General features: G+C 37.5%; 2 protein-coding genes across 3 annotated transcripts in view; one reads left to right on the forward strand and one right to left on the reverse strand.

Moving 5' to 3' along the window:
- Positions 1-8,818, forward strand: part of SLC60A1 (solute carrier family 60 member 1) — a 58,685-nt gene extending 49,867 nt beyond the window's left edge. For both annotated transcript variants that reach the window (XM_075196142.1, XM_075196141.1), the window contains exons 9-11: positions 5,621-5,691; positions 6,767-6,887; positions 8,609-8,818. In XM_075196142.1, coding sequence (XP_075052243.1) covers positions 5,621-5,691; positions 6,767-6,887; positions 8,609-8,664 — 248 coding nt within the window. In that variant the 3' untranslated portion in view covers positions 8,665-8,818. The remainder of the gene's footprint in view (positions 1-5,620; positions 5,692-6,766; positions 6,888-8,608) is intronic.
- Positions 8,819-14,079: 5,261 nt separating this feature from the next.
- ELK4 (ETS transcription factor ELK4) overlaps positions 14,080-25,585 on the reverse strand; it is a 28,267-nt gene continuing 16,761 nt past the window's right edge. Inside the window, exons 4-5 of the mRNA XM_075196143.1 lie at positions 20,394-20,510; positions 14,080-20,036 (exon numbers count right to left, since the gene is read on the reverse strand). Coding sequence (XP_075052244.1) covers positions 19,938-20,036; positions 20,394-20,510 — 216 coding nt within the window. The 3' untranslated portion in view covers positions 14,080-19,937. The remainder of the gene's footprint in view (positions 20,037-20,393; positions 20,511-25,585) is intronic.

Raw genomic sequence — 25,585 nt, forward strand, 5'->3', positions numbered from 1 at the left:
CGGGCTGGGAGAGGGATGGCCGGCACACAGGCGGCCTCATCATATGACAGGGGATGCGGCCGCGTCATTGATGAAGCGGCCGCATCCCCTGTCATGTGATGCGGCCACCTGTGCGCTGACACGGCCCCATCTGATGTCATCAGATGCGGCCGCGGGGGTAAAACTATGTTTTTTGCATCCGGGGGGGCGGCCGGCCGGCCTACCCCCCGGCCCTAATAGCCGTCTGACCCAGCGGCCCGGGGGGCCGTTGCCCCCCTGCCCCCGGGCCAGCCCGCCCCTGGCTCAGGTAAACTGTATTTTGATCTGAAGAGGTTTCTATGCTTTCACCCTACCTGCCATCTCTAGATATAGCGTATATGTAAGTTTTAATATAGAATTGACCCCGTTGCACTGTATTACATTAACACGTAAAGATAATGGTAACCATGGGTTTTTACCGCTAAATGAGTGGGCTCCCCCTCCTCCCTTCCATTTTAAACTCTATCCCAATACTATGCTTGGGTTAGTGTTCCTCATTCAATTTACAATTAATATGTCAAGATGGTGTGCTGGCCTCCTGCACACTAAAACATTTGGAGATCACAGCAATCATGCTGTGCCACACCTACTTTATTCGCACCCAATGTTTATGTCCCCACCCCTACCTTGCCTTAACGGTAGTTGCTCTTCTTTAAAGATCAGACAAAACAAAAACAAAAAAAGTAAAAGAAAGAAAAATAATAATAAAAAAAAAAAAATAGGAGATTATCAGATCAATCGTCAATTTAGAGTATGGGGGAAGAAAGACAAGCATACAAGATGTTTTGTAGTACATTTGAGGCTATGTCAGAGGTACTCCTTTTTTAATATTTACCGTTTAAAGATTATTGATATTATTCGTGAGTATATAAATATGAAAGTTACATGTCTACATTAAAAATTTGCTCATGGAATGTTGGAGGCATCAACTCGCCTATTAAACGGAAAAAACTGCTGACGTATTTAAATAAGTCCAAAGCAGATATAACTTTACTCCAAGAGACCCACTTAACTGACACAGAACATGATAAACTCTCTATGTTGGGACATAAAATTCTGGTATATGCCTCATACATTAAGAAATCAAGAGGAGTGGCAATCCTATTTAGGAGGAACCTTCAGGTAGATATTCACCACAAGATAATTGATAAAGAAGGGAGATTTGTCATAAAAGAGGTTACTATCGAGGGCTCCAAATATGTAATTTGCAACATTTATGCCCCTAATACGCAGTCTAAAGCATTCTTTCTACAACTGATTAACAAACTTTATACATACTCAGATTCACCTCTCATAGTTGGTGGTGACTTTAATATGGTGGCCTCTAGACATTTAGACAGATCAGCCCCCTCAAAGCAGAAGAGAACTAGCGGTCAAATTGGCATAAAATATATAGTCGAACAGCTGGGGTTGTTTGATGTGTGGAGAGCTAGGCATCCAGTCAATTTAGAGTTCACATGTTTATCAGCAGCTCACAACACACTTTCTCGTATAGACTATTTTCTGATCTCACACACTTTAGGCAATAAAACTCTATCAACCGGTATTGAAACAATAGGACTCTCTGACCATGCCATGATTTGGATTAAAATAGAAAGACAGGCCTCAGTAGGTAAACATAAGCAATGTAGATTCCCAGCTAAACTTGCTAATTCCAATAAGTTTCAAGATATGGTAAAACTAGCATGGGATGAATATGTGCATAATAATCAGCAACATGCCGATGATCCTATGTTGTTCTGGCAATCCACCAAGGCAGTCCTGAGGGGGCAGATCATTTCATATATGACAAAATATAAAAAAGATCAGCAGAAGACATATCTGGAGGCTCAGCGTGAACTGACAGAGTCCTTTGAGTTATATAAAGGTCAGCCCACTGCAGAAAATAAAAACAAATATAAACAAAAACAAGTGCACTTTGACTAAGTAGTGCAGCAGCATTGTACACGTCAAGATAGGGCAAGTAAATTTAACTTTTATAAGTTTGGCAATAAATCCAGTAGAATTCTCTTGAATTTATTAAACGGTACCAGGCTAAACAGTAATATTTCGTCATTACAATCGCAAGATGGATCTGTTAAATATAAAGGGACAGAAATTATAGAGATCCTAAGATCATTCTACTGTAATATTTATACCCAGGACACAATTGATACAAACGCACAATCCTTGTTTTGGGGTAAAAATTCTTTGCCCCAATTGACAAAGCTACAAGCAGATTCCCTAATTCAGCCCATCTCTTCTGAAGAGGTACTACGAGCAATTAAGCAATTGAAATCTTTTAAGTCCCAGGCCTGGAGGGGTTTAGCAGGGAATTTTACAAAATCTTACAGGATAGAGTTACAGTATTGCTGACAGATCTCTTTAACGTAATACTCTTGGAAAACAAAATCCCAATTTATTTTAATAGTGCCATTGTCAAGGTGCTCCCTAAACCGGTACGGGATCACGGGTAACCAGGTTCTTATAGACCCATATCACTACTTGATGTCGATTATAAACTATTCACGAAAATAATGGCAGAACGCCTTAAAATCCTGTTACCAACTATTATTCACAACGACCAAACGGGCTTCATATGGGGACGACATTCAGTAACCAATGTTAGAAAGATCCTGATGGTCCTCCAGGCCCTGGAAGGTTCGGGGAAAGAAGACCCGGCCTTGTTACTCTCTCTAGATGCCGAAAAGGCATTTGACCTGGTAACATGGGAGCACTTATTCACAACCCTTCGCAAGTTTGGATTCCCTACACAATACATGAACACCCTAAAAACTTTGTATCATTCACCTAATACGCAAATCCTGTCCAACGGCTACTTATCAGCACCATTCACAGTAGAAAGAGGTACCAGGCAGGGGTGCCCATTATCTCTGTTATTATTTGCACTGGCGTTAGAGCCCCTCGCAGTGGCATTAAGAAAAAATGTAGACTACCTGGGCATAAAAGTTTGGAACCAAGAAGCTAAGTTAGCTCTTTTTGCAGATGACATGCTACTGATGGTGTCTAATCCAGAGAAATCTATCCCTGCTATCCTGAGCATAATTCAGGAATTTAGTTCCTTCGCAGGATATAAAATAAACTTTGATAAATCAGAAATGCTCCCACTGGCAGGTGTTCAGGCTATATTGAGTAACTCATTCCTCACATCTCAGTTCACGCTGAGCCATACCAAGATCAAATATTTAGGAATTCATATCCCAGCTAAGCTCCAAAACCTGTACGGAGCCAATTATCCAGCTGTTATCAAGCAAATTTCAACGCTTTTAACCAAATGGCATGATCTTCCACTCTCCCTCCTAGGGCGTAATGCGGTCATAAAAAGTGTCATTTTTCCAAAGTTGTCTTATCCAATTCAAATGCTTCCTATAGGATTAAACAAGCTGGACACACATGTTTGCACAAAGTTATTTTCCAAATTTATCTGGCATTCTAAAAAACCCTGCATAGCAAGAAGCAAATTGATTCTTGGAAAAGCGCAAGGAGGAATTGGCTTGCCAGATATAAATTCGTTCACGCATGCAGCACTATTCAGATATATCACTGATTGGCTTTTTCAGCGTAATTGCTATACTAAAAAAAATTCAAAAACGCTCTATTTCACCCATACTCCCCGGCAGCATTCTTACATCTGCCTAAATCCTTAGTACCGCCACAATTTGACAAGAATATCTTTTTTAGGGATACACATAAAGCATGAATCCATATTTCCCTACCGTCCTCTAAGGTATTACCTGCTCTGACAGTAATAGTTACAGTAGCAAAGAAATTAATTCTGCGGTATTGGGTGTCTCCAGTGCCCCCGACCCTAGAGATGCTTAAAATTGAAATCTTAGATATTATTTATTTAGACAGAAGAGCCACTCTTCCGGACTTAGAAAAAAGTGGGGAGAGATTTCAGAAGAAATGGGGCATTTATATTGAATCACTAGAACCTTCGGTTCAACAAAACATATATAAATTATTAGATTACACTACTTGGTATTTACTTAGACAATTAAGTTAATTTTTGGGCCCGTTTAATGAGTTAAGTCTATTCTGGTAGAAGGATATTGCATGGTTCTCTTGGACTTTGAGGACTTGAACTCACTCTGACTGTAAAGAAAATACAAAAATAGCCTCTAGATTTATTACCTTTATGCTCCCTTAAAGACACAGGCAACTATTAGGCTGGAAAAAGATTGATCTGTATTGTTTGTCTGACCTCTGTTCGTTAAAAAGGCAACTACTCCCCCCCCCCCCCCCCCCCCCCCTCCTGTTCATTCCCTCCCCCTGATTCCAGATTTCCTTAAAAACTGTGTTTTTCATGTTCTCCTCAGTTTCACTTTTAGGTTAACAGGAACTATTTTAAGCAAATTCAGACACTGGACTAAAATCTTGAATGTATGAGAATGCATTTAAATATGTTATTGGTATTTTGTACTTTGTACTTGGTATTGGTATTGTCATTTTTCTGATTTCTGAGAAAAACTAATAAAAAAGATAAAAAAAATAAATAAAAAAAAATAGGCTGCTGAGTTGTGTCTTGCTCCCACGGCTGACATTTGCCAGCCCTTCCCTGATAGAGGTCATCTCCAACTTTTTTTTGTGCTGCATCTATATTCTTTACTGCACACATGCTGAATTAAATATATCTAATTCATGACAAGTAATTCTATCCCTAATAGTGAAGGTTTCACTCTTAGCTGTTGATTTTAAAGAGGTAGACAACTTTTTTGGATTAATGTACAACCTTCATGTTACACACCTGGTAAAACCAGATCCTAGTTTGCATAATCACATGCTTTTTGGCGAATTGCTGATTTATCTTTTGACACTGAGTGCCACCAACTGTCCAGAATTTTGTTGATATATCAGAATATTATTAAATGCCATATTTTCTTTTAAAATAGGTCAGTGTACATTAATAATTGTATTTAAAATCTTATAGTCCGTATTATAGTTGCCACATTGTAATCTGTTTTTCCATCCTATTATTTATTGAGTTTGAATATTGGTTAGCCGAGTGAAGAAGTGCGTTTTGTATGTACCCTCCCCTCACCTTACAGAACAGAGAGGGTCACAGAGGTGCCGTTATTAAAACTCACACTGTTGGGTAGACGTCTCCTGTTCCCCCCTTTGAGCCAAGTCTCAGCACCAGTCCAAGAAAAATGCTTTGTTTAACTAGGTTAATTTAAAATAAAAACAAAAACAAACAACTTTTGAGGCAATTGTCAAGGGATCATATTTATAATTGAAATTACTATATGTTTATTGACATTGCAACATAGTAAAAGTCCCATAAGTAGTGGCGCTATAAAAAGAACTGATGATGATGACGATGACAAATACTAAAAAATGATATTAAGGGGAAAAATGCAAGGTTTATGACAGCAACATATTATTTATAACTACTGATTACCAGGGTCATAAGAGTTTTATAAAAGCAGCGATTTATTATCCTCGAAAATGTATTTTTAAGACGTCAATTTTCAGTTGTGTAATAGAATGTCTTCTGTAATGAAGTAGAGTTCCACAGTCCTAGGACGCACAGTTCAGTGATATATTCCAGTATTTCTTATTTCGGAGCTTCTTGATAACACAAAGGCCACTTTCTTAACAGGATGTGCCACTACGGTTCTAGTTACAGCCGCTGGGACGGGTGAGATGGTTCTTCAGATCCTTGTAGGAACGGTAAGAAAATATTAATTCTGTTTGGAGTCAGTTATATAGTGCTGCTTTTTACAGATAACACTTATTTGGTGGAAGAAAGCAACGAACAATGAAAAAGTAGTTAAACAAGTTAGGAAGAGGGGAGCATGTGGTGTAAATAAGAGATGGGGGACAGCGGTTATAAGCGTTCTCAGTTCTACCACAACTAAACCACACAGCAGAAAGGTAATGTTGTTCTAGCTCTGCTCATGGACTATAAGTTCAGCAAAATGAAGAAATGTGCAGATCCATATATTATGGCAAGTGTTATTTGCAGAGTTATACTTGGTGCCAAGACTAACGCAGAGTCGTATTCAGCTACAGTTGTTTGAAAGCAAGGTAGGCAAAGGAGGCATGGAGGAGCAGGGCCTAATTGTTTGTGGGCAGGCTACCAGTTTAGGGCATCCCTTATAATAGTAAAGGAAGATACCCATTTAATGTTATTACTAACATTGTCCGAATAGGGGAACACTTATTGCTGACTGAATTGCTAAGTGATAGTGATCAGAATAAGCTTTACAATAAGCATTTTGACCAAACTTTAAATTAATTATTCCATTATATTGCATTTTTAAAAAAACACAACCAATCTGCTATAAAATCTACCAACATAGGCTCTTAATTATCTACTTATTTTCTTTATCTTAATCTTCTGTTTAATATATAGATCCCTCCACCCTATTTAGTGTACTGTTTCCAGTGTGTCCTTCGTTCCTTTCATTGCACAATGTAAGCCCACCTGTTGCCTACAGCAATGGAGACAGACATTTTGGGTACTGAACCTACCAGTCTACTAGGAACCAGGGACATCATTATGGTACTTACTGACCAATATTCATGAGGCAGTGGTGAATTGATATGGTTCATCCCCATGAATATTGGATCAGTACACACAATAATTGCTGGCGCTATGTGTGTGTAGGAGACAAGTGTACTTCATAGTTCCGTATTTTTAACCATAAAACAATAGTTGCTGATTTGCTGATTTTACCCACAGCATACATCTGTCCGATTACATATATATTACTAATTGTATGCATGTCTTCCTCCAATGTAGGTGATCCAGACTCAAGGAAGTTACAGTTTCCTGGTGTGTGGGGTCAGTCTCTCCATACTGGCTCTAACGCTGTATGTCGCACTGCTAGTACTTGATAATATGCATCCAAGGTTGTCAGAAGGTAAGAAAGCCATATTTATATGTAAGCCCCCTTTCTACATTGTCTCATTTCCTACTTACAAAGGACATTGCAGTTTCTGCACGGCTGGGTCAAAGCTCTTTGATAAAACCACAAAGCTGTCACATGGCAAAGTTGTTGCCTGTAGAAAATAGTGTCAGTTTTACACAAGATTGACATAAGGGACTGCATCAGTCTATAAGCTAGGCTTAGATGTGGTCACACCAGGAAAGACACATTTTCTTTTTGTTATGAGAGCCAAAACCGGTATCTGTTTTAAGCAGCTAAGTGCTGCTTCAAACAGCAAGATGTGCCATACTTTTTAATATTTGCACGGCTTGTAGCAAGCAGACAAGCATGCACAGCTATGTAATGACAAAAAAACTTCTTTCTACAGAACCCTGGCGGTATTAGACTTAATTAAACTGTACATATTAAAGGTTTATATTGTAGAGGTAAAAGGGAGATGTTAATCTAGAACTCAATTAACATATTTAACTCTTTGTTAACTCTTCTCATGTTTTATGAACATTGTATTATTATATCATGCACAACTTGTCTATAACATGTTATTACTGTCCTGGGAAAACCAGGGCAAATGGGTCCTCTAGTTATTCTTATAAACCTGTGCTAGACAGATAATAGAAATATAAAGGACATTGCAGATCACATTATCTGCAGACATGTAAAGAAGAAGTTGAAAGTGTGGTAGTTGTGGGGTATTAGTGGTGACTGGGTTCCGTCTTCTAAAGAGCCACACCAAGCCAGAGAGAGGCGAGTTCTCCAACCAAAACAAAACCCAAGAATTGACAAGTTAAAGGAAAGATGTGTATTATCAAGGAAGACTGGAAAGCTAAGTAAATAAATAAAATAAGTTAGCTAAAATAGTAGATTACTCCTGGCAGCAAGTCTAAACAGTCATCTAACTAAACCTTCCCTTACACATATACCCCTTATTTTACATATAGTTGTGAACATTACCATTGGGCTGTCTATAATTAACCATTTCAGTGGTTACAAAATGGATTCTAATAGATTGTGTAATCAATGTTATGTTCTCTTGACTAATGGATCCAATTAAAAAAGAGTGCAAAACAGGAGTAGAAATGAAAATAACTCAAAGGGCTTTAAGTCTGTTCCAGTCCTCAGAATTAGGGAAGAATAGGGAACACTGACCTTTAGGCTTTAGTTGTTTAACTAAAGTACAAAGTGCTCAGGAGGACTAGCCGTACTCATGAGAAGTAGCCTGATGAATTGAGGGGTATATTTCTAGGATTGCATTAATTCCATTAAAGTAACTATGGGGACAATCATAGCAGTATATATTTTCTAATGTTCATCTGCTTTACTCCAGCTAATGCTTATAAAAGAAAAATATATATTTGTTTACAGAGTAGCTACCAAAGGGAAGCCCAACTGGTCTCAGAAAAACAATATGAAACTTGTTTGGGTAGTATCTTAAATAAGAAAGTTTTGGCTATTTATTTTGAAGTGTACTTTCCCTATTCTTTACCACCTGCCCCCCCAAAAGTTGAAAGTACACACAGGATACTTGGCAGGAGGGCTCAATAACACAGCCTGCCCCACTTTTCACCATGTCTGATTCGCCATGCTTGTGGTGATAAAAGCCTTTACCGCACATTTGGTTTAGGATCCCTTTACCTGGCAATCATTTTTGGCTATCTTTGTTATCTCTTTAAATTGATTGTTATTTCTTTCTGCAGACTCAACATGCAAAACACCTGAACTTGGCAGAGATGCAGACCCATATCAGCAGTAGAAAAGCACGGTCATTTCAAAGAGACAATATATAAGAACATTATGAGCTTTTGAAACAAAACAGTTAATTAAATGTCAGTTCTGCAACAAGCTGCAGGGCTATCTTGCATTAAGTTAACTGATTGAAGAAAGAATAAAGTATAGTCAGCTGAAAAGTCTTGATTATTAATAACATCTATAACATAGTGTGTGTGTGTTTGTGGCAGCATTTGAAAACTTTGCAGACATTTCACCACATACAGGACATCACATAATAACGCAAGCAAGCACCTTTCCAGCTACTGTTTCAGATGTATATACCAGAATTGTTATATTGGTATGTTCACAAAGTATTTTGTGCAGTGCTGTGGAATATGTTGGTGCTATAAAATGGATGATAATAGCTTAATTCAAATTGAATTCTAATAATTATTATTATTACAAGACACTTTCACAGTACAGTACAATACCAGGAATACATACTGGGGATAAAGATAAATAAAAATTATACACGTAGTTTTCTATTCCTGTAATGGTGGTTGGTAGCATGGAGTTACCTACCAGCTTCTATTAGAATGTTCTGGTGGCGAGTGGCAATTATTATATAGTTATATTATATATTGTATCATATAGCCCCTTGACAGGGCTGATGTGTAAATAGGCGTCACTATTTTATTACTTAAAGAAAATTATATTGAATATTATAAAAATAGACTACCCAGTCTAATTACTATTCTCTACATAAAGTGGGGAATTTATGTTCTCCTCTGATGTGCCCTGAACTACCACTCAGACTGTTATGTTTATGGAAGTTTTCATGTTTAAATCAGTGATTAGTAAAGACTAATATACTTATCCATCAGATTATTAAAATAGAGTAAGTAAATAAAAATTCCAGTTGAGTATTGAATTGGTAGTGTTCTGCATTCAGTTCCCAGACTACCTTCAATGACAATCAAGGCTGCATTAGTGAATGCCACACAACTTTATTTTTTAATTTTTCATTTGTATCTCCAATATGGCATGAAGATGGATTAAACATGATTGCCATTTCTTTTGCTGCCTAAAGTGGTCTAAATGCACAGGTGTCAACAGGAGCAACCAGCTTTCACATAACACATCTTACTACAACAGAGCTTATACAACAAGTTACAGAAACATTTCTGAAAAAGTTGATACATACTGAACAGATAACTCTTGCTGCATATATGGTGGGAAAGTCCTGAACTTCATATTTATTGGTCAAAAGGTAAGGGGCACCTTTGTAGATAGGAGAAAAAGGCGGGATGATAGAGAATAGTCTATCGGTAGCCTCTGCCTCACCCCATCAAAATAAATTAATAAGATGCATTGCCTTGGTGAAGAAAAAAACACCTCTAATAAAAGTTAACTGTAGATAACATAAAATTGCCAACATGCCATTCTACACACGCAGTGGCAAGGAAAGAATCAGGCATTCGCCTTTCTGTAGGGAGTGCTAGTTCTGCAACTGTCAGTGAGGCATTTTCTTCTAAAGTCTGTCATGATGATGCAAGACCTTATCATTCTGAGTCAAAAAGAGGTGCTAAAAAAATTTCACGTGTAAAAGTCGAACTGAAAAAAAACAGTAAGGCAGTAGAGCAAGCTGTAGGTTCAGAAATGTCACAAATCCCAGAGGAGACTCAATCCACGAGTGCTATGTCTTAGCCTGACCATCCTGATAATGTACTCATAAAGAAGCCTCCTTTCACCATTTCTGCAAAATGAGCAGCCCAAGTGTAGCCGGTGATATAGAAACCGAAGATGCCACTTTGGATTTGCATCAGGATGAGGGGGATATTTCTGTAGCTGACAACAGCACTAATGAGGTTGTTGATTATGTTGTTTGTGTAGGTCCTGCACCAGTGGAAGCAGTTCTTGCACATGATAAGAGGAAGGCCATTGTCATGCCTGGGCATAAGACCAAAAATCCCCGTTATGTGTGGAATTATTTTGACACAAATTCTGACAGCAGTTGTGTAGCCATTTGTAAAGCCGCAGTCAGTAGAGGTAGGGACCTTAACCATCTAGAAACCTCATCTATGTTACACCATTTGAAGAGAGTTCATGGCAAGCTTTTGGGAAAATCAGAAATTTATGTTAAATAGATAACAAGCAGTCCAGCATCAACTAGGTCATTCTCTCTCTCAGCTAGATCCCAGCACCTGCAATCTACACCAACACCTTCCTCATCAATATCCTCACTAATGATCGGAATTAGTCCTGCACCCAAGTTGCTAAGGCTAGATGACTCCGCCCCTATCCAGGACACCTCTGAAGAATTCTTGAGCATTAGGCTTGCTGCTCTTAGTGGTGGATCTTGATGCCAGAAGCAGACTACTAGTAGTTTACAACAACTGACTGTTAAACAATCCTTTGTAAGAGGAAGCAAGTATGACAGCTGTCACCCAGTCCTAAGCGGATCACAGGCGCCATGGCGACTATGCTAGTATTAGTTTTGCATGCAATATCCACAATTAATGCAGCAGATTTTACACATTTGAGGTCCTGTGTCCCTTTTACCAAATTCCATAGACACCATTTTACTAGACAAGCAATTTCTCGCCTGTACCAGAAGGTAAGAAAAAAACGTAATTATTGGGCTACAAAATGCCATTCTACCCACTGTACACTTAACCACAGATATGTGAACTAGGCAAACTAAAGATTATATGACTGTGACAGCCCAAAGGGTTGGTGAATCGCCTTCAGCAGCATCACCTACTAAACAACGCTAGATCTTTCAGATCTTTCAAACTGCTAACAACCTGTTAGAAAAACTAAGCGATGTCATTGCAACATGGCTTATCCCGCTTGGACTCTCCTCAAGATATGTCATTTCTGATAATACCACCAGTATTGTGAGAGCATTACAGCTGGGTGCATTCCATCACATTCCCTGTTTTGTTCACACAATCAACTTGGTGTTACAGAGCTTTTAAAAAAAATGACTGGGACGTGCAGGAGATGCTGTCTGCGGTCATTTTTCTGGCATTCTGCAACAGCATGTAGGAGATGGCAGCAGCTGCAAGAACAATTTAATTTGCCCTGCCACCAACTGAAGCAAGAGGTATACAGAAAACTCACCCACATCAGTCCCTGCCCCATTGGAGCTTACAGTCTAAATTTCCTAACACACACACACACAGACTAGGGTCAATTTGTTAACTGCCAATTAACCTACCAGTATATTCTTGGAGTGTGGGAGGAAACCAGAGCACCTGGAGGAAACCCAAACACGGGTAGAACATACAAACTCCTCACAAATAAGGCCATGGTCGGGAATTGAACTCATGACCCCAGTGCTGAGAGGCAGACATTCTAACCATTAAGCCACCATCGGACTTGTAGATCAAGTACTTTATTCGCTTGGCCAGGATCCAAGAGTTTTCAACATCTTGAAATTGGGTCACTGCATTTTCACAACTGGGCTTGATTCTAGGCTTAAGAACTATGCCTTCTCTTTCTTTCCAACAGACCCAGATCTCAAGAGATGCAATGAGCTCCTGGTGAGCAAATTGACAGCTCAAGTGGTACATGACACAACGTCTCCTCCTTCAGTTTGTCAGGCAATTGCTACTAGGAAAAAAAACTTAGCTTTTCCAAGAGACCCAGGGATGATGCAGACGAGTCAGCAGAAAATTTTGATATCTGGTCTGGTCTAAAAGAATTGCCCAAAAATTGTGACACCTCTCACGTAACGCCACTCGTTCCTACTATCAACATCCAAAGAATGGTGGAGGATTATTTTAATGACAGCACACAAATAGACACATCAGACAGTCCCTTTACATACTGGAAGAAAAAAACAGGTAATTTGGAGACCCATGTAGAAACTCGCTTTGCAATACCTAAGCTGCCCCCACCCTCCAGTGTGTACTCAGAAATAGTTTTCAGCACAGCCGGGAACCTCGACAGCAATCGGTGTAGGAGGCAGCATCCTAAAAATGTGGAAAAAATGATGTTCATAAAATTGAGCTACAAATTCCACGAGGAACGCCTTTACTTGCAATTACATCAAAGTACAGAGACTTCTGTAATGTGAGGATGATGTACACACCAAGAGTCAAGATGATGACAACATCTTGCCACTGTAGAGTTCGTTGACAACACTTATTTTAGCTGCCTTAGGCCATTGTTAGCTTGTGTTGTTGAGGCCCAAACAAACCAAACACTTCAGCTACAAAAGCTGCTGTCCTTGTCACTGAAGTGTTTAGTTTGTTAAACGGTACATATCCTTTTTTAACATATTTCCAAGGACAATTCCATCTTACACTGTTTGACATTTTGGCCTTGGTCTATCAGCTTGTGTAACAGTCGACAATTCAAGTATCAACAGTATTATTGGGTCACCAATTCACATGGTGGACAGTATGATTAGGTAGACTATTCAAATGTGGACAGTATTATCATAGGGCTAGGGAGAATACTGTCTACATATGAAATGTCAACCTAATAAATACTGTCTACATTTCAATTGTCCTAATAATACTGTCGATGTCATTATGTTGTCGACTTAATAACCTTGTTTAATCTGTTGCGCATCAATCATATTATGTCAATCCAACATACGGGTGGGTGGGAGTATTCAAGGACAATTCCATTTTGCACTTTTCTTTTCTGCCACTTTTTGCCAATGTTTCCTAGATGTGCTATGGATTGTTTTGTGTTTGTGCCGTTGCTCTGTCGCTTAGTTTCCAGCCAGCTCGCTGCATTCTTTGCCAAAAAGTGGTTGTAAATAATATTGTGACCGGTGAGGTGGTCAAAATTGATTGGAAATTAGTGTTATTGAGGTTAATGATAATGTAGGAACCCAACAGAGAGTCAAATTATGTGATTTTAGCATATTTTTGGAATTTTGCTAAAAAATACACACCCAAAACCAAAACACAGGGTTCAGTGAACATCCCTACTAGTTACATAAAATAAAATAATAAAAACACAAAAGAAAAAAAAGACCATGCCTGTAAAACCTAAACAAAAAATGTGATTGTTGGGAGACATATCTGGACATGCAAAGTTCAACAACAGTCTAAAAATTTGGCAATACATTTTCCAGGAATATTTTGTAGCAGGCCTGGTGAATATAAACCAATTGTCAGCCGCATGCTAGATTACAAGGACCTCACCAACACTATGGAAATAGGTAACACTATAATGCTCTTCACCGTGACTCTGCTCTGCTATAGTAGGGCCAAATGTATCCAGCAACTTCTTAGGTTTATACTGAAACCAAATATGTATACTTCATTAGAAGCCATAGTATAGGTTATGTGTAGATGAAAACACTGTTACAGTTATCCTTTATGTTGTGACATACCACCAATTCCACAGCAGTCTGTAATGGTCACATGAATGCAATCCCTATGTGATGTAGTAAAAACACTCCTATTCCTGGGAGAAATAAGCACACAAAATGTAAAATTTTCTTAAAAATATTTATTTAAAAAAAATAATCAAAAAAACCATTTGCATTTCTGGCTGCACATTTACCAACAAAGCAGATAAATGTAATGTTTTTGGCTTTTTCAGCTGATTATAATATATCCATATAACACCCACTTCTCTTTTAACAAAAATGTTTAAAACACCTACATGAAAGGTATTTAAACAGACCAGAGTGCTTACTACACAAGGGCAGCAGCTAAGCAGATACTAAATTAATAACAGTATTCATATTGTAATGAATTCCTTAGCAAATTACCTATACGGTTAAAGATGAATTATACAGGTTATGCAGAGGCTCATTTTTTGAACCCATATTAATTTGGGAGTTAACTTTGATGTTCAATTTCATTACAAATGTATATATATTTTTCATATGTATCAAGGCTGTTTACAAATAAAAATTATTAAAATATAATTGTTTAGGAAATTGTGACATTGTACAAAAATATTAAAATATTTTAATCCTTTACACTAAACATACTTGTGTAATAGGACATTTCAAATGATTTCATAAAATTACAGCAAAGCACATCCCAACAGCATGGTAACTCATGTTATTGTTTCCCTTTAAAATTAACTTTCAAAGCCATTATTAATACAGAACATTAATGTGAGTTCACACAAAATCGCTTTGTTTTTTACATGTTTATACACTATAATTTCCCCATTGAAAAACCAGACCTTTTTACAAAAAAAAAAAAAAAATGATGTGAAAATATATTTATAAAAGATATGCATTGAACTCTCTGACAAGTCCTAGATTTTGCACATAGAATGCAACTAACTACCTGCCATAGGCCAGTGTAATAAATGACCACAAATAATTAAGGTATCATTATTTCAAAAAGGAGAGAGCAACAAGTGTTCCCACTATTTAAGGAAAAACAGGTATAATAATATATATATAAAAAAATAACACAAGTTACCCTTTACAAAACAGGATTATTGGATTCGGTACTAATCTGATTTCTAGAATATTAGAATATATTTCAGACACCAAAAACTTGAAAGCATAGATGTCAATGGTGGAGAATTAGACAAGACTGGGCAATCTGCTAAATGGTGGTCATGCCCAACAACCATAAATGGACTCTTCTATTCTGGTTAGCCAATGACATGATGAATACAGCCAACCAGATTTCTAAGCATGCTAGAATCAAAGCCAATCAGGTTTTCATTAGACAAAATGACAGCTTAGTTTGGCCAATTTGGTTACATAATAAAAAGGCCAAATTGTCCAAATCGCATAATGTGGCCAGCTTAACAATGCTTAATACTTCCTTACAATCCCTTTCTCCACTCTATGGTTTTCTCACCTTAACAATTCTTTATTATAGCAAATGAACTTTGAAAAAAAAAAATCAAGCTTTGGTTTACCTAAACTTGTAAAAACATTCCTGGCAGTTTTGTTTTGCTGGATTTAAGACTTTAAGGGACACACAACTCATTTAAACAAAAGTGACACATTGTCTTCCTGTCATTCAGGTAGTGGTAAAAAAAACCAAAACTGGTGTAGTTTGTATTTTTCAGAGGCCTCCTATGGCACAGGGTGTCATCACTTACTGAATCCTGACCATACTTTACCTACCTTTGCACCAATAATGTACCTCTGTGACTACATCACAGATATTTACTGGCACTTAAGCTCGCAGAGAAGTTTTCCAACAGCTGACATGCCAGAGGCTGTTTGTACCTGAAGGATAGCTGCATTTTGAAATACTTCCACAAAGTGTTTTTCTGACTTGATTACATTAATGCAACACATATTACGTAAAACCACATTATCATTATTTGTAACATGCCTCAGCATTTGTCATATATGCCAAATTACATTGTTATGCATCGTTTTATACATACAAATACTCAAAAACAAAAAGGTATTTAGACATGTGACAAGCCTATTGTGCATGTGACTATGTTTACAACATTTCTAAGCATGGGCAGTGCTTACTACACACTGCAGTAAAATGCTGGCAGATGTTGCAAGGTGAATATGTTGAACTATAGCAGAAGACGTAAGACATCTACATGGTTATTACTGTTGAAAATTGAATTACTTTCTTTAAATTAAACCCTAAACACAAACAATTAAAGCAATGTCCATTGAAGAATTACCAGTTATTAAATGTCAGGTGTATGCACTAATGTGCATAGAGAAATTAGGATGATCTACCCACTAAAAATAAACCCTCCTATTCAAAGAACAAAGCATTAGAAGAAAAAAATATAAGAAGTGCTATATATTTGTAATTTCTGAGCGCCATTTTAACAGACAATATACTGAGTAAGTTGATATAAACATTTTGTTCACCATAATGAATGCAGAAAATAAGACTCAATTTCCTTTTCATTGCAGTACTATGGAACAGACATTTATATATTTTCCATACTGAGAAGTTATTGACTTAAGACCTTTTAAAGATACAATACAGCCTAATCATTAAATGCTACCAACTTGTCCCTCCCCAGTCTTGGGAGATACTCCATGCAGCCATTTTTCCAGGGCTCCGTGGTGAAAACCAGGTCTTTATGAAGCTGCGGGCGTGAGCCACAATCACGGCTCACACACTGCCTCTTTGCAGCCAGTTTAAATGGGACGCATTAAACATTTTGCCAGTTCTAAATTACAGAAACGCAGAAGTATCTGGAAAAATGGTGGCATGGTTCTGCCCCCAGGGAGGGGTAGGAGCAGGTTAGCTACAATTAACTATTAGGTGGTAATGCAATTTTGAAGAACATACCCACCTTTCCATGCCCCACATTCCCTAGTAGGCCTCCAATATCTGGTTTATCTAGTTCTAGCTCTCTACCAGTAGCTGCAGTGGTGCTGTGTTTTAATAGCTTCCTTCTTGCTGCTCTTCACTTGGAGACAGTACCCATGTGATCCACTTTGAGTCAGAAATATTAAAGTGTCAGTGCACCAAGGTATTCACATACTTTGCTGCATTAGAAAGGACAGGTGTACATTTTACATGTCCTTTTAAGAATGCCACATAAAACAAAAATGGAAAGTCAATGTTATCAACTTCTTATTGTTTCCTTTTATAGCGTTAGGAAAAACACTAAAATATTATTACTCATCTATAAAGTATTTAGTATACGTCAATGGTACCTTTTCTCATCTGCTCTAGAATTGTGGGCCTAAATGAGAACTAAAGACAAATAGATAGTTGCATAAGATTATATTGTATGGGAAATACAACAAAACATCTGTTCATTCAGATTATAACGTATTAGTTCTCAGCTGAATGCTACTACAATCACAGTGAAAATATCAGCGCTTGGATAATCAAAGCAGTGATGAATGTGTCATCTCTTTTACCATGGCAAGAATTTATTTCCCTAATATATTTTTAATATACATTATTTTCTTTGATTAGGATGTGGAATAAAGCGTTCTAAACCAGCAAAAGGTTATGTTCTAGTGCACATAAGTTATCCTGAGAAATAAACTTGCAAGCTGAGTAACACTAGATCCATTTTAGTCAAGACTGCATAATAGAGACACCTCGCAGTCTGTTACAGGACTTATAGATAAAGTCATCAATGGCAAATTGGGGGTGGGCTGCAGTATATGGGTATATATATGGCTTCAATGACTTTCTTAAACAAATACATATCTGTAAATGGATTCTTCCATTCCATGGAGTGGAGCATAATATACTCTTCAAATCCTCTTATGTTTTCTAATTTCATTATTATTGGGGTTTGGGTGGGGCACAATGCTAGCACAGTGGTGAAAGCACACAGACAGAAAGCGTCAGACTACATTAAAAGCCCCCCTTAACCTTATGTAACCAACTTATCAGCCTAAGCAATTATTTAGAAATACTCAAGAGGTCAACAAATTGTGCCCTCAACAACATATATAGGAGCTGCTAAAAAAGCTCACCGATATTAGTACACGCACTGTATTCAGTAAGAAAAACAATCCTCAACTCTTACAATGTTCAATAAAAAATTATTTACTCTCTGTGAAAGTGCTTAAGCATACGGCAGAGATACACAAATATCACTAATAGGCAATAGTTTCTTGTTGAAGCACCGATGGTCTATTAATGTTATGGATTAGCTATCTTGTGCTTAAAAATTAAAGTATGATTTCCTTTGGTTCATAACCAGCAGTTGCAGACTACAACTGGTGAGTTTTCCTATTTCTGCTAATATTAACACTAAAACGTGTTGTACCAGTGCAGATGATGAACTGTTTCCTATTGTTCAATCTATAGCCTGTAAATGTTAGGCACCTCTAATAGCACTTAAAGCTAGCAGACAGTCATTGAAATCATCAAGCTTGGTTCCTGTTGTATGTGGACTGCAGAGGATATATAAGATTTATGGAACATACTTTCTTGTTAGTGCAGTCTGGCTTGTTAGTGGTTTCTAAACCACTGACATTAGTAATCATGATTGCCATGCTATGCCCTCTGTGATCAAGCTAATGTACATCAAATCATTAACCTGTGTACTAAAATATAGAATTTTTAAAAGAAATAAATGTTGCATAGGTCTCACAGTAAAAAAAACACTGGAGCAATAACATTTGGGAGCAGACACTAAAGAGTTGAAACAGGCACATTTGTCTTGTAGTACTGAAGTATGGAGATATGTTGGACCTTATACATACTATAGTCAGGTTCAGTATCGTCAAATCATTCTTGTGTCAATCCATCTTAACCCACACTCCATGTCAGTTTTCTAATAATTCTGCAGGAGATGGATGATGACTTTCAGTATTTAGGACTGCGAACTTGTAGATTTTTAATGGTTATTCTTAAAATCGTTGGGATTACACAGCGATATCTTGAGTTCCATCGGCTGAAAGAAATGATCCTCTTTGTACATTATGCCATTGTTCATCTTTAAATAACATCTCAGAAGTCTGCTCCTTCCCTTTGGATTCAGTCCAACGTAAGTGCTTTGTTTTTCCTACCAGAAACTTAGAAGTACTTTACATGAGGAAACCAAAAATGTCGACTTCCTTTCTGCTCAATGCACAACTGATTTTCACTGAGCACATGTTAGGTATTTTAAAGACCCCCAGAAGAATTCCCTTTGTCTTTGGGTTATATGAAATAAAACTATTAATAATCGCTCATTTGCTAAAAAAAAGTTTTTTAAAAAAAATATTTTAACCAGAATTAGGGTGTAGGCCTGAGTACCAACTTCTGTCAACAGAAAAAAATAATCCCAGTTCTACTCATGTAGACTAAATTCTGCTCACAAGTTCTTTATTCTCAATTGTATTCTACTTACAAGTCCCTGTTTTATGCATTGGTTTAATTTACCATAGTTACTCTTAGTGTAGAGATGAGTGAAGCTGGGATGACATTTTACGCTACTCAAATTCCGTGATGGAACAGGCCATTGGCACAGGTGCATAGTTATAGTAATACAATCAAGGAGATACGCTTCTGCTGTGCCATTCTGTGAAAAGGACATTTTGCAGAATTTATAGTTTATGAATAGAGCTGGGATGACGACGACCATTCTCCGATGTGGCGTGGTTAGGGTAGGACTAAAAACACTTAAGGCAAATTCTGCGGGTTTTGAAACGTTTGCTAATCTCTACTCAAGTGCAAAGGATCGTGGCCAATTTTCAGTCTTCTAACAGGGCACAATCATCTAATGACATGCCCAAAATTCATGAGTGTTTTGTTAAATCATAAAATACTTGCATGGTTAATCCAACAAGCACATAAAATTGAGGTGAAAAGCACATTAGACTGCAGCTAAAAAGAACGGACTTTGATATGTGCAGTGTAGATATAAAAATGAATATGATGGTTTTCCCTTCTTCTCCTTCTGTCCTGGTTATTAGTGGGCCTGCTAGGATTTCTGCAAATCAGGAGTAAAAGGTCCTGGTGTGGATGAGCCGTCGAAGGCTGATAAAGCCAGCGGCATATGACCATTATAGACTGAAGGAAACTGAAAAACAAGACAATATTTGTAAAATTGCATTTTGAACTCGCATTAGATACTAATTGAAAAACAAAACAAAAAGGGGGCTACTATCATATGATACAGAACTTGTGGGATACATTGCTAATGGGGTTTGGGAAAACAGGAAGTGTTAAAACATAAGGCTGCTAGCAGAAAGAAAGTAGTGGAAGTATAGCAGGTAGGTAGAAGATATGACGAGGACTGTTTCCAGCTGTCATACAATGATAACCAGGGATGAAGAGAGCTCCTCTATATTCCAGAACTGGGTGATGGCTCACGCACAGTTTATACTGAGCACACTGAAAGCAGAGGATGTGAATGCTGTACAGCTGGCTCGCTCACCTGGAACAATGTACTTGCACCATGCAGCCTAGCAGGGCTGAGAGGAGCCACTGGACTCAGCGTGCTCCAGAAGTGAATGCTGGAGAGCATGGCATTTGGGGTTAGCAGTATAGGGGTCTGTAAAAAAAAATAAAAAAAATAACAGTCATTAATAATTACATCACACTTTATTCTCTTGAACCATACCAAAATAATTGCAATGTGAAAATTGGAAGAGTAGTAGAAACTGTGAAATGAATATAGAAGAGATCACAATGTGCTGAACACAAGAGCAGTGTGTAAATGTTGGAAGAGATGTAATACAGCAGCTTGTATTCCTCTATTCAATGACACCTGTCTGTCCATCATCATACAGCAGATAGTTCAGTATTGTACAAACACACACATTAAAAAGGAACGTTCAGAAAACACTTCTTTTAGCGCTCATTAAACAGTTATTTTAGGAACTCTACTAATCGTATTGCAGAAATAAGACATCAACACAAAAAGAGGTGGCTTCTTTTGTCTCCAGTCAGATTGTCAGAACATGAACAAATACACAGCTATTCTCACCATTGTGAAATATATCCTAAATATCCACTAAAATGCCACTTACATTTCAACTTCTAAGTTGCTAATCTTGCAGAGTTTTCAGTTACTTATATTGGAAACACTGCTCACCTACAGCTTGGCAGATGTACAGAAAGCACTGACTGCTCTGGAATGGGAGCCAAATAAAGTTTGAGGGTTTTTTGGCAAAGCTGTTTTTAGAAAGCCAACATGTGTTAATTTAAGTCACCAAAACTAAACTAAATATAGGACACATTATGTCATATTTTGTTGATATCAAGGCTGTTTCTCCAATTTTCAGAGTCAATTATTTTTTTATATTAAAAGTATTAAATATTTAGAAAAATACTTTTAGGGATTGTTAACACAGGTGTTGAAGAACAATGCCTGTTGAAGAGCAGGTAAGTGGACCTTCCTTCAAAATAACCCTTACATGTTTATTAACACCACTCAGATGGGGGAATTCAATTAGCCGCTGCACACGTTACAATGGTAAAATCAACGCTCATTTTTTCTCACCCCTCTATGGGAAGCAAGAGAAAAAAAATCAGCTGAGATTTCTGTAAAAATCTTATGGCCGAATTCCCCCCATAGTGTAAGATGTACTTTTACTTAGTGTTTTCACAGGGCTCCCATAGAACTCATTTATACTTTACTGCGTGTTAACATTGTGAATACATCAGGCAATTCTGAAATAGATGCAAAGTGAATACTTGTCAGAAAACGTGTCCACTGGTAATTTCGCCACACTTCTTCCATAATGTCTGGAAGTCACTCAAATTTCAGGGAGATCTGCCAGACTCTCTGGAGAGTAGGCTACCCTCCCGTATTCCTCATGTACAGACATGTTTTGTGTCATCAGGTCTCGCCCCCGATACTTTTTGGACCTTCCCAGAAAGGCAAGTACGCCAATCACATATATTTTTTTTTGGAGCCCAAGCATCAGAGAGAGTGCTTACTAGGCTTTGTTAAATGCTCTTTGGGGTGCTGAATTTAACGCCTGGGCGTATAAAGCCTAAGAAACTGTATTTTAAAAATACTACAGCCAGGAATTTTGGGAATGCAGTCCAAACAACTTGTTTTAATTTAAAGGAAGGCACCAAAAAGGCATATACATTTTAGTATGAATGTACAAATGCTCCAATTAAAATAGAGCGAGCCCCTATGGCAGGGGTGGGCAAACCTGTCCTCAAGGGCCATATCCAGTTCATGTTTTTAGGATTTCTTTAATCATGTACAGCCGAGTTAATCTATTTGGCTGGGTCAGTAATTATCCCACCTGTTTCTACAGACAGAAATCCTAAAAACATGAACTGGATATGGCCCTTTAGGACAGGTTTGCCCACCCCTGCCCTATGGTGTAGATCAGGTTTGTCCAACCCGCGGCCCTGCACGCCTCTAAATGTGGCCCAGAAGGAGTTTTGGTTGTGGCAAGGGGCAGCGCTCTTAATGGAAAAAAAAAATCCTGCAAAAAAAAAAAAAAAAAAAGAAAAGAAACTACTTACCTTGCAGTCACGTGGTCACGTCAGCTGGTACTCCGGCTCCCTCCCTTGACTCCTCCTCCGTGCGGCGCTCGCAGTAAATGTCGGGCGTGATGTCATCACGCCCAACATCCATTGTGGAACGCAGCACAGAGGAGACACCCGCGCGAGAAGAACAATCAGCAGCACAGAATTGGAGAAAAGAAGAGAAGAGGACAGGAGAACAAGCCGATTAAAAGGTAAGTTAAGGGGGATTTTTTTTTTATTATTTCAAGGGTCGCTGACAAGTGAATAAAAGTCACCTGGTCCTGGAGCATCATGGACCTTATCTCCCTGCTACATACTTCTACTTGTATTACTAATGGGGCATTATATATTATTCTCTTTGGCCCATTATAAGTTATTATCCCTTAACTAACATAGTGGTGTAATTATCAAAACAGGTCACAATTTGGGGTCACAGTGGTGTATATGTCAGGTACCTGGCTTAAGTGATATTGCATCGAAACAATACAAAAAGTGATTATAGTATAACTAGAGAGGATTTTTTGAACAGGGCGATTGAAAGGTAAGTATAGGGGGATTTGATAAAAAAAAGTGATATATATATATATATATATATATATATATATATATCTCACTTTTTTTCTCATATTATACATACATACACATATATATATATATATATATATATATATATATATATATATATATATATATATATATATATATACTATGTTTTCTATGGATGATCAGCTATCGTTATTGTTAGTGTATCTTATGTGCGGCCCAAACCAACTCGTCGTCTGCCAATGTGGCCCAGGGAAGCTAAAGGGTTGGACACCCCTGGTGTAGATGGTGTCTGGTTTGAGGCATTTAACAGTACCCACACTAGATGGTGATGTTTGTACAAAAGAATGGAAAGTAGCTGCACCCCTAAACTCCTCCCACAGATATATACTAAAGATATAGGGTATTTAATAAGTCTACACACCCTTATTGAAATTGCAGGTGTTTGTGACTTAAAGCCGGAGATCAACATGAATCATATCAGACCTTTTTCCACCTTTAGTGTGATTTTGTAACTAATTCAAGTTAATTAAATTCAGGTGAAAAACAATTTTTAGGAAAAAGTCAAAATAGATAAAACACTACAATACAATGCATAGGTGTGCCCACCCCTAAGCTTTGTGGAAGCACCTTTTGCTTTTATTATAGACTTTTTATATCCACTGTAGTTTTGAAACAAGGTGTATTCACCGAGCACAAATTTTGGATTTCAAATGAAAATCCTTTTGCTTAATTTTAATCAAATGTTCAGATCTATCATTATCTATTAAACACAAGAGGTTTGTGTAATAATTAGACAAGTAATACATTTGCCTAATGGAACATCGCGTATTGTGTCATACTCACTTGAAAGCTATGGAATGTGGAGAAGTAAAACGGTTAATATTGGGAGGTACTTTGTTGCTTTGCTTATTAATTTCCAGACAAGACTGAACAGGCAAAGAGAGCAGCAGTATCTGGGAGTGTGAATTCGTGGGGGAGGAGAAGTCAGATTTTTTACACGGCTGCATTTTCTATCTGGAACATGGATGGTATCAGATTGCGGGATCTAACTCGCACCCATTCCAATGCCCACCCAAATGTAATCCAAGGAAGAAGTGTCCAGTCACCCCTTTTATCCTCTTATTTAAAGTAAACCAACTTTGACTTTTATTAACACATACACCTTAACACAATAGGAAAATGGCAAAGTATGAATATATCTAGCAACAATGATAATTGCTCCTGAATAAATTAAAACTGCAGATGTAAATTTCCAAAAGTAATGTTCCTGAGCACCATCTGAGACAAGGCAGGAAGACCACATGCAATAATTAGGAAACTAGGGTCATATTTCTGAAAGTGGAGCAAATAAAATATGGAGTCCAAAAGTGACTTTTTATCACCACTCAAAAGACATGATTTTGTGTTTCAAGTAACACCATTACTGGGCTAAATGACAGTACCACTGGCCACACAAGGGCTGATCCTGCCACAAAATAGATATAAATTAAATCGATTACAAAAGTGTGAAAGCGTTTCTGGACCGTTTTGAAATTTGTTTGTTTAACAGAAATAACTTCTCTACATATATTTCTTAGTCTGAGTAAACCTATTTTCTGCCCTATCTCAGCCTTGTTAGATCACCTGTAATTGTGATCTAATGTAGCTGGGATGGGTAAACAATGTAATGAATGGAAACTATATTTAAAAAAAAAAAAAAAAAAAAAAGATCTCTACATATTTCACTAAAAGACAGGAGTGGGAAAATTTGGGGTGTACTATTCTTATTTTTGAAGACATGAATAGGCAAAATCACTGTCATCCTTCCACAATAGAGCCAGGCACAATCTCATTAATGTAATGCATACCGTGGCACATATTACACCTCTAAAATTAAAGTTAATATACTGTAAATAGCCCTGAAGACTGACAGACCAGACACAATGACAAGCAAATTAAAATCCATAATGAAAAGCATATTACAACAATAGCCTGTGCATATGTCAGCACACAATGAAAAGGACATTGGGTAGCCTTAAATGATCACATTTCATAACCAGCTTACTGAAGCAACTCTTTCATTAGCAATAAACCAAATAAGAAAAAAAACAAGATTTATAATTTCAATGCTAACTTATAGTGCCTCCACTAATGAACTCTGCAACAACAGAGGTAGAAACAAAATAATATGTAAATGTAACCCCTAACCAGCCTCCTAGTCCCAAGATCCCACTCTAAACCCCTGGCCTATGGGATCTCTAAATAGTCATTCGGAAGTGTGTGGAGTGATAGTTGCTTTTGATTTTCATGGGAATTAGTGTAAGCAGAACAGAGAAACTCTAGTAAGTGATTTAAATATACTCCACTATTTATTTTTGATATCCAAGTTAAAGAGCCACATTGACCAATACATTAGCAGCAATAGCCCGAAAATTCTAAACTGAATATTATTGCCCATAGTGACCAAAATTTGACACCCATCATATAGCCTTGGGCTTTAAATTGTATGTGCCAGTGGCAGTTTTTTTGAGTCAACATTGCAACTGGTAATATTAGAATCCAAAATTAAAATGTATTAAATATGTACTGTCATGCTATAGAAAATTTTGT

The sequence above is a fragment of the Mixophyes fleayi genome, chromosome 2 (assembly GCF_038048845.1).
Source record: "Mixophyes fleayi isolate aMixFle1 chromosome 2, aMixFle1.hap1, whole genome shotgun sequence".
NCBI classification, from domain to species: Eukaryota; Metazoa; Chordata; class Amphibia; order Anura; family Limnodynastidae; genus Mixophyes; species Mixophyes fleayi.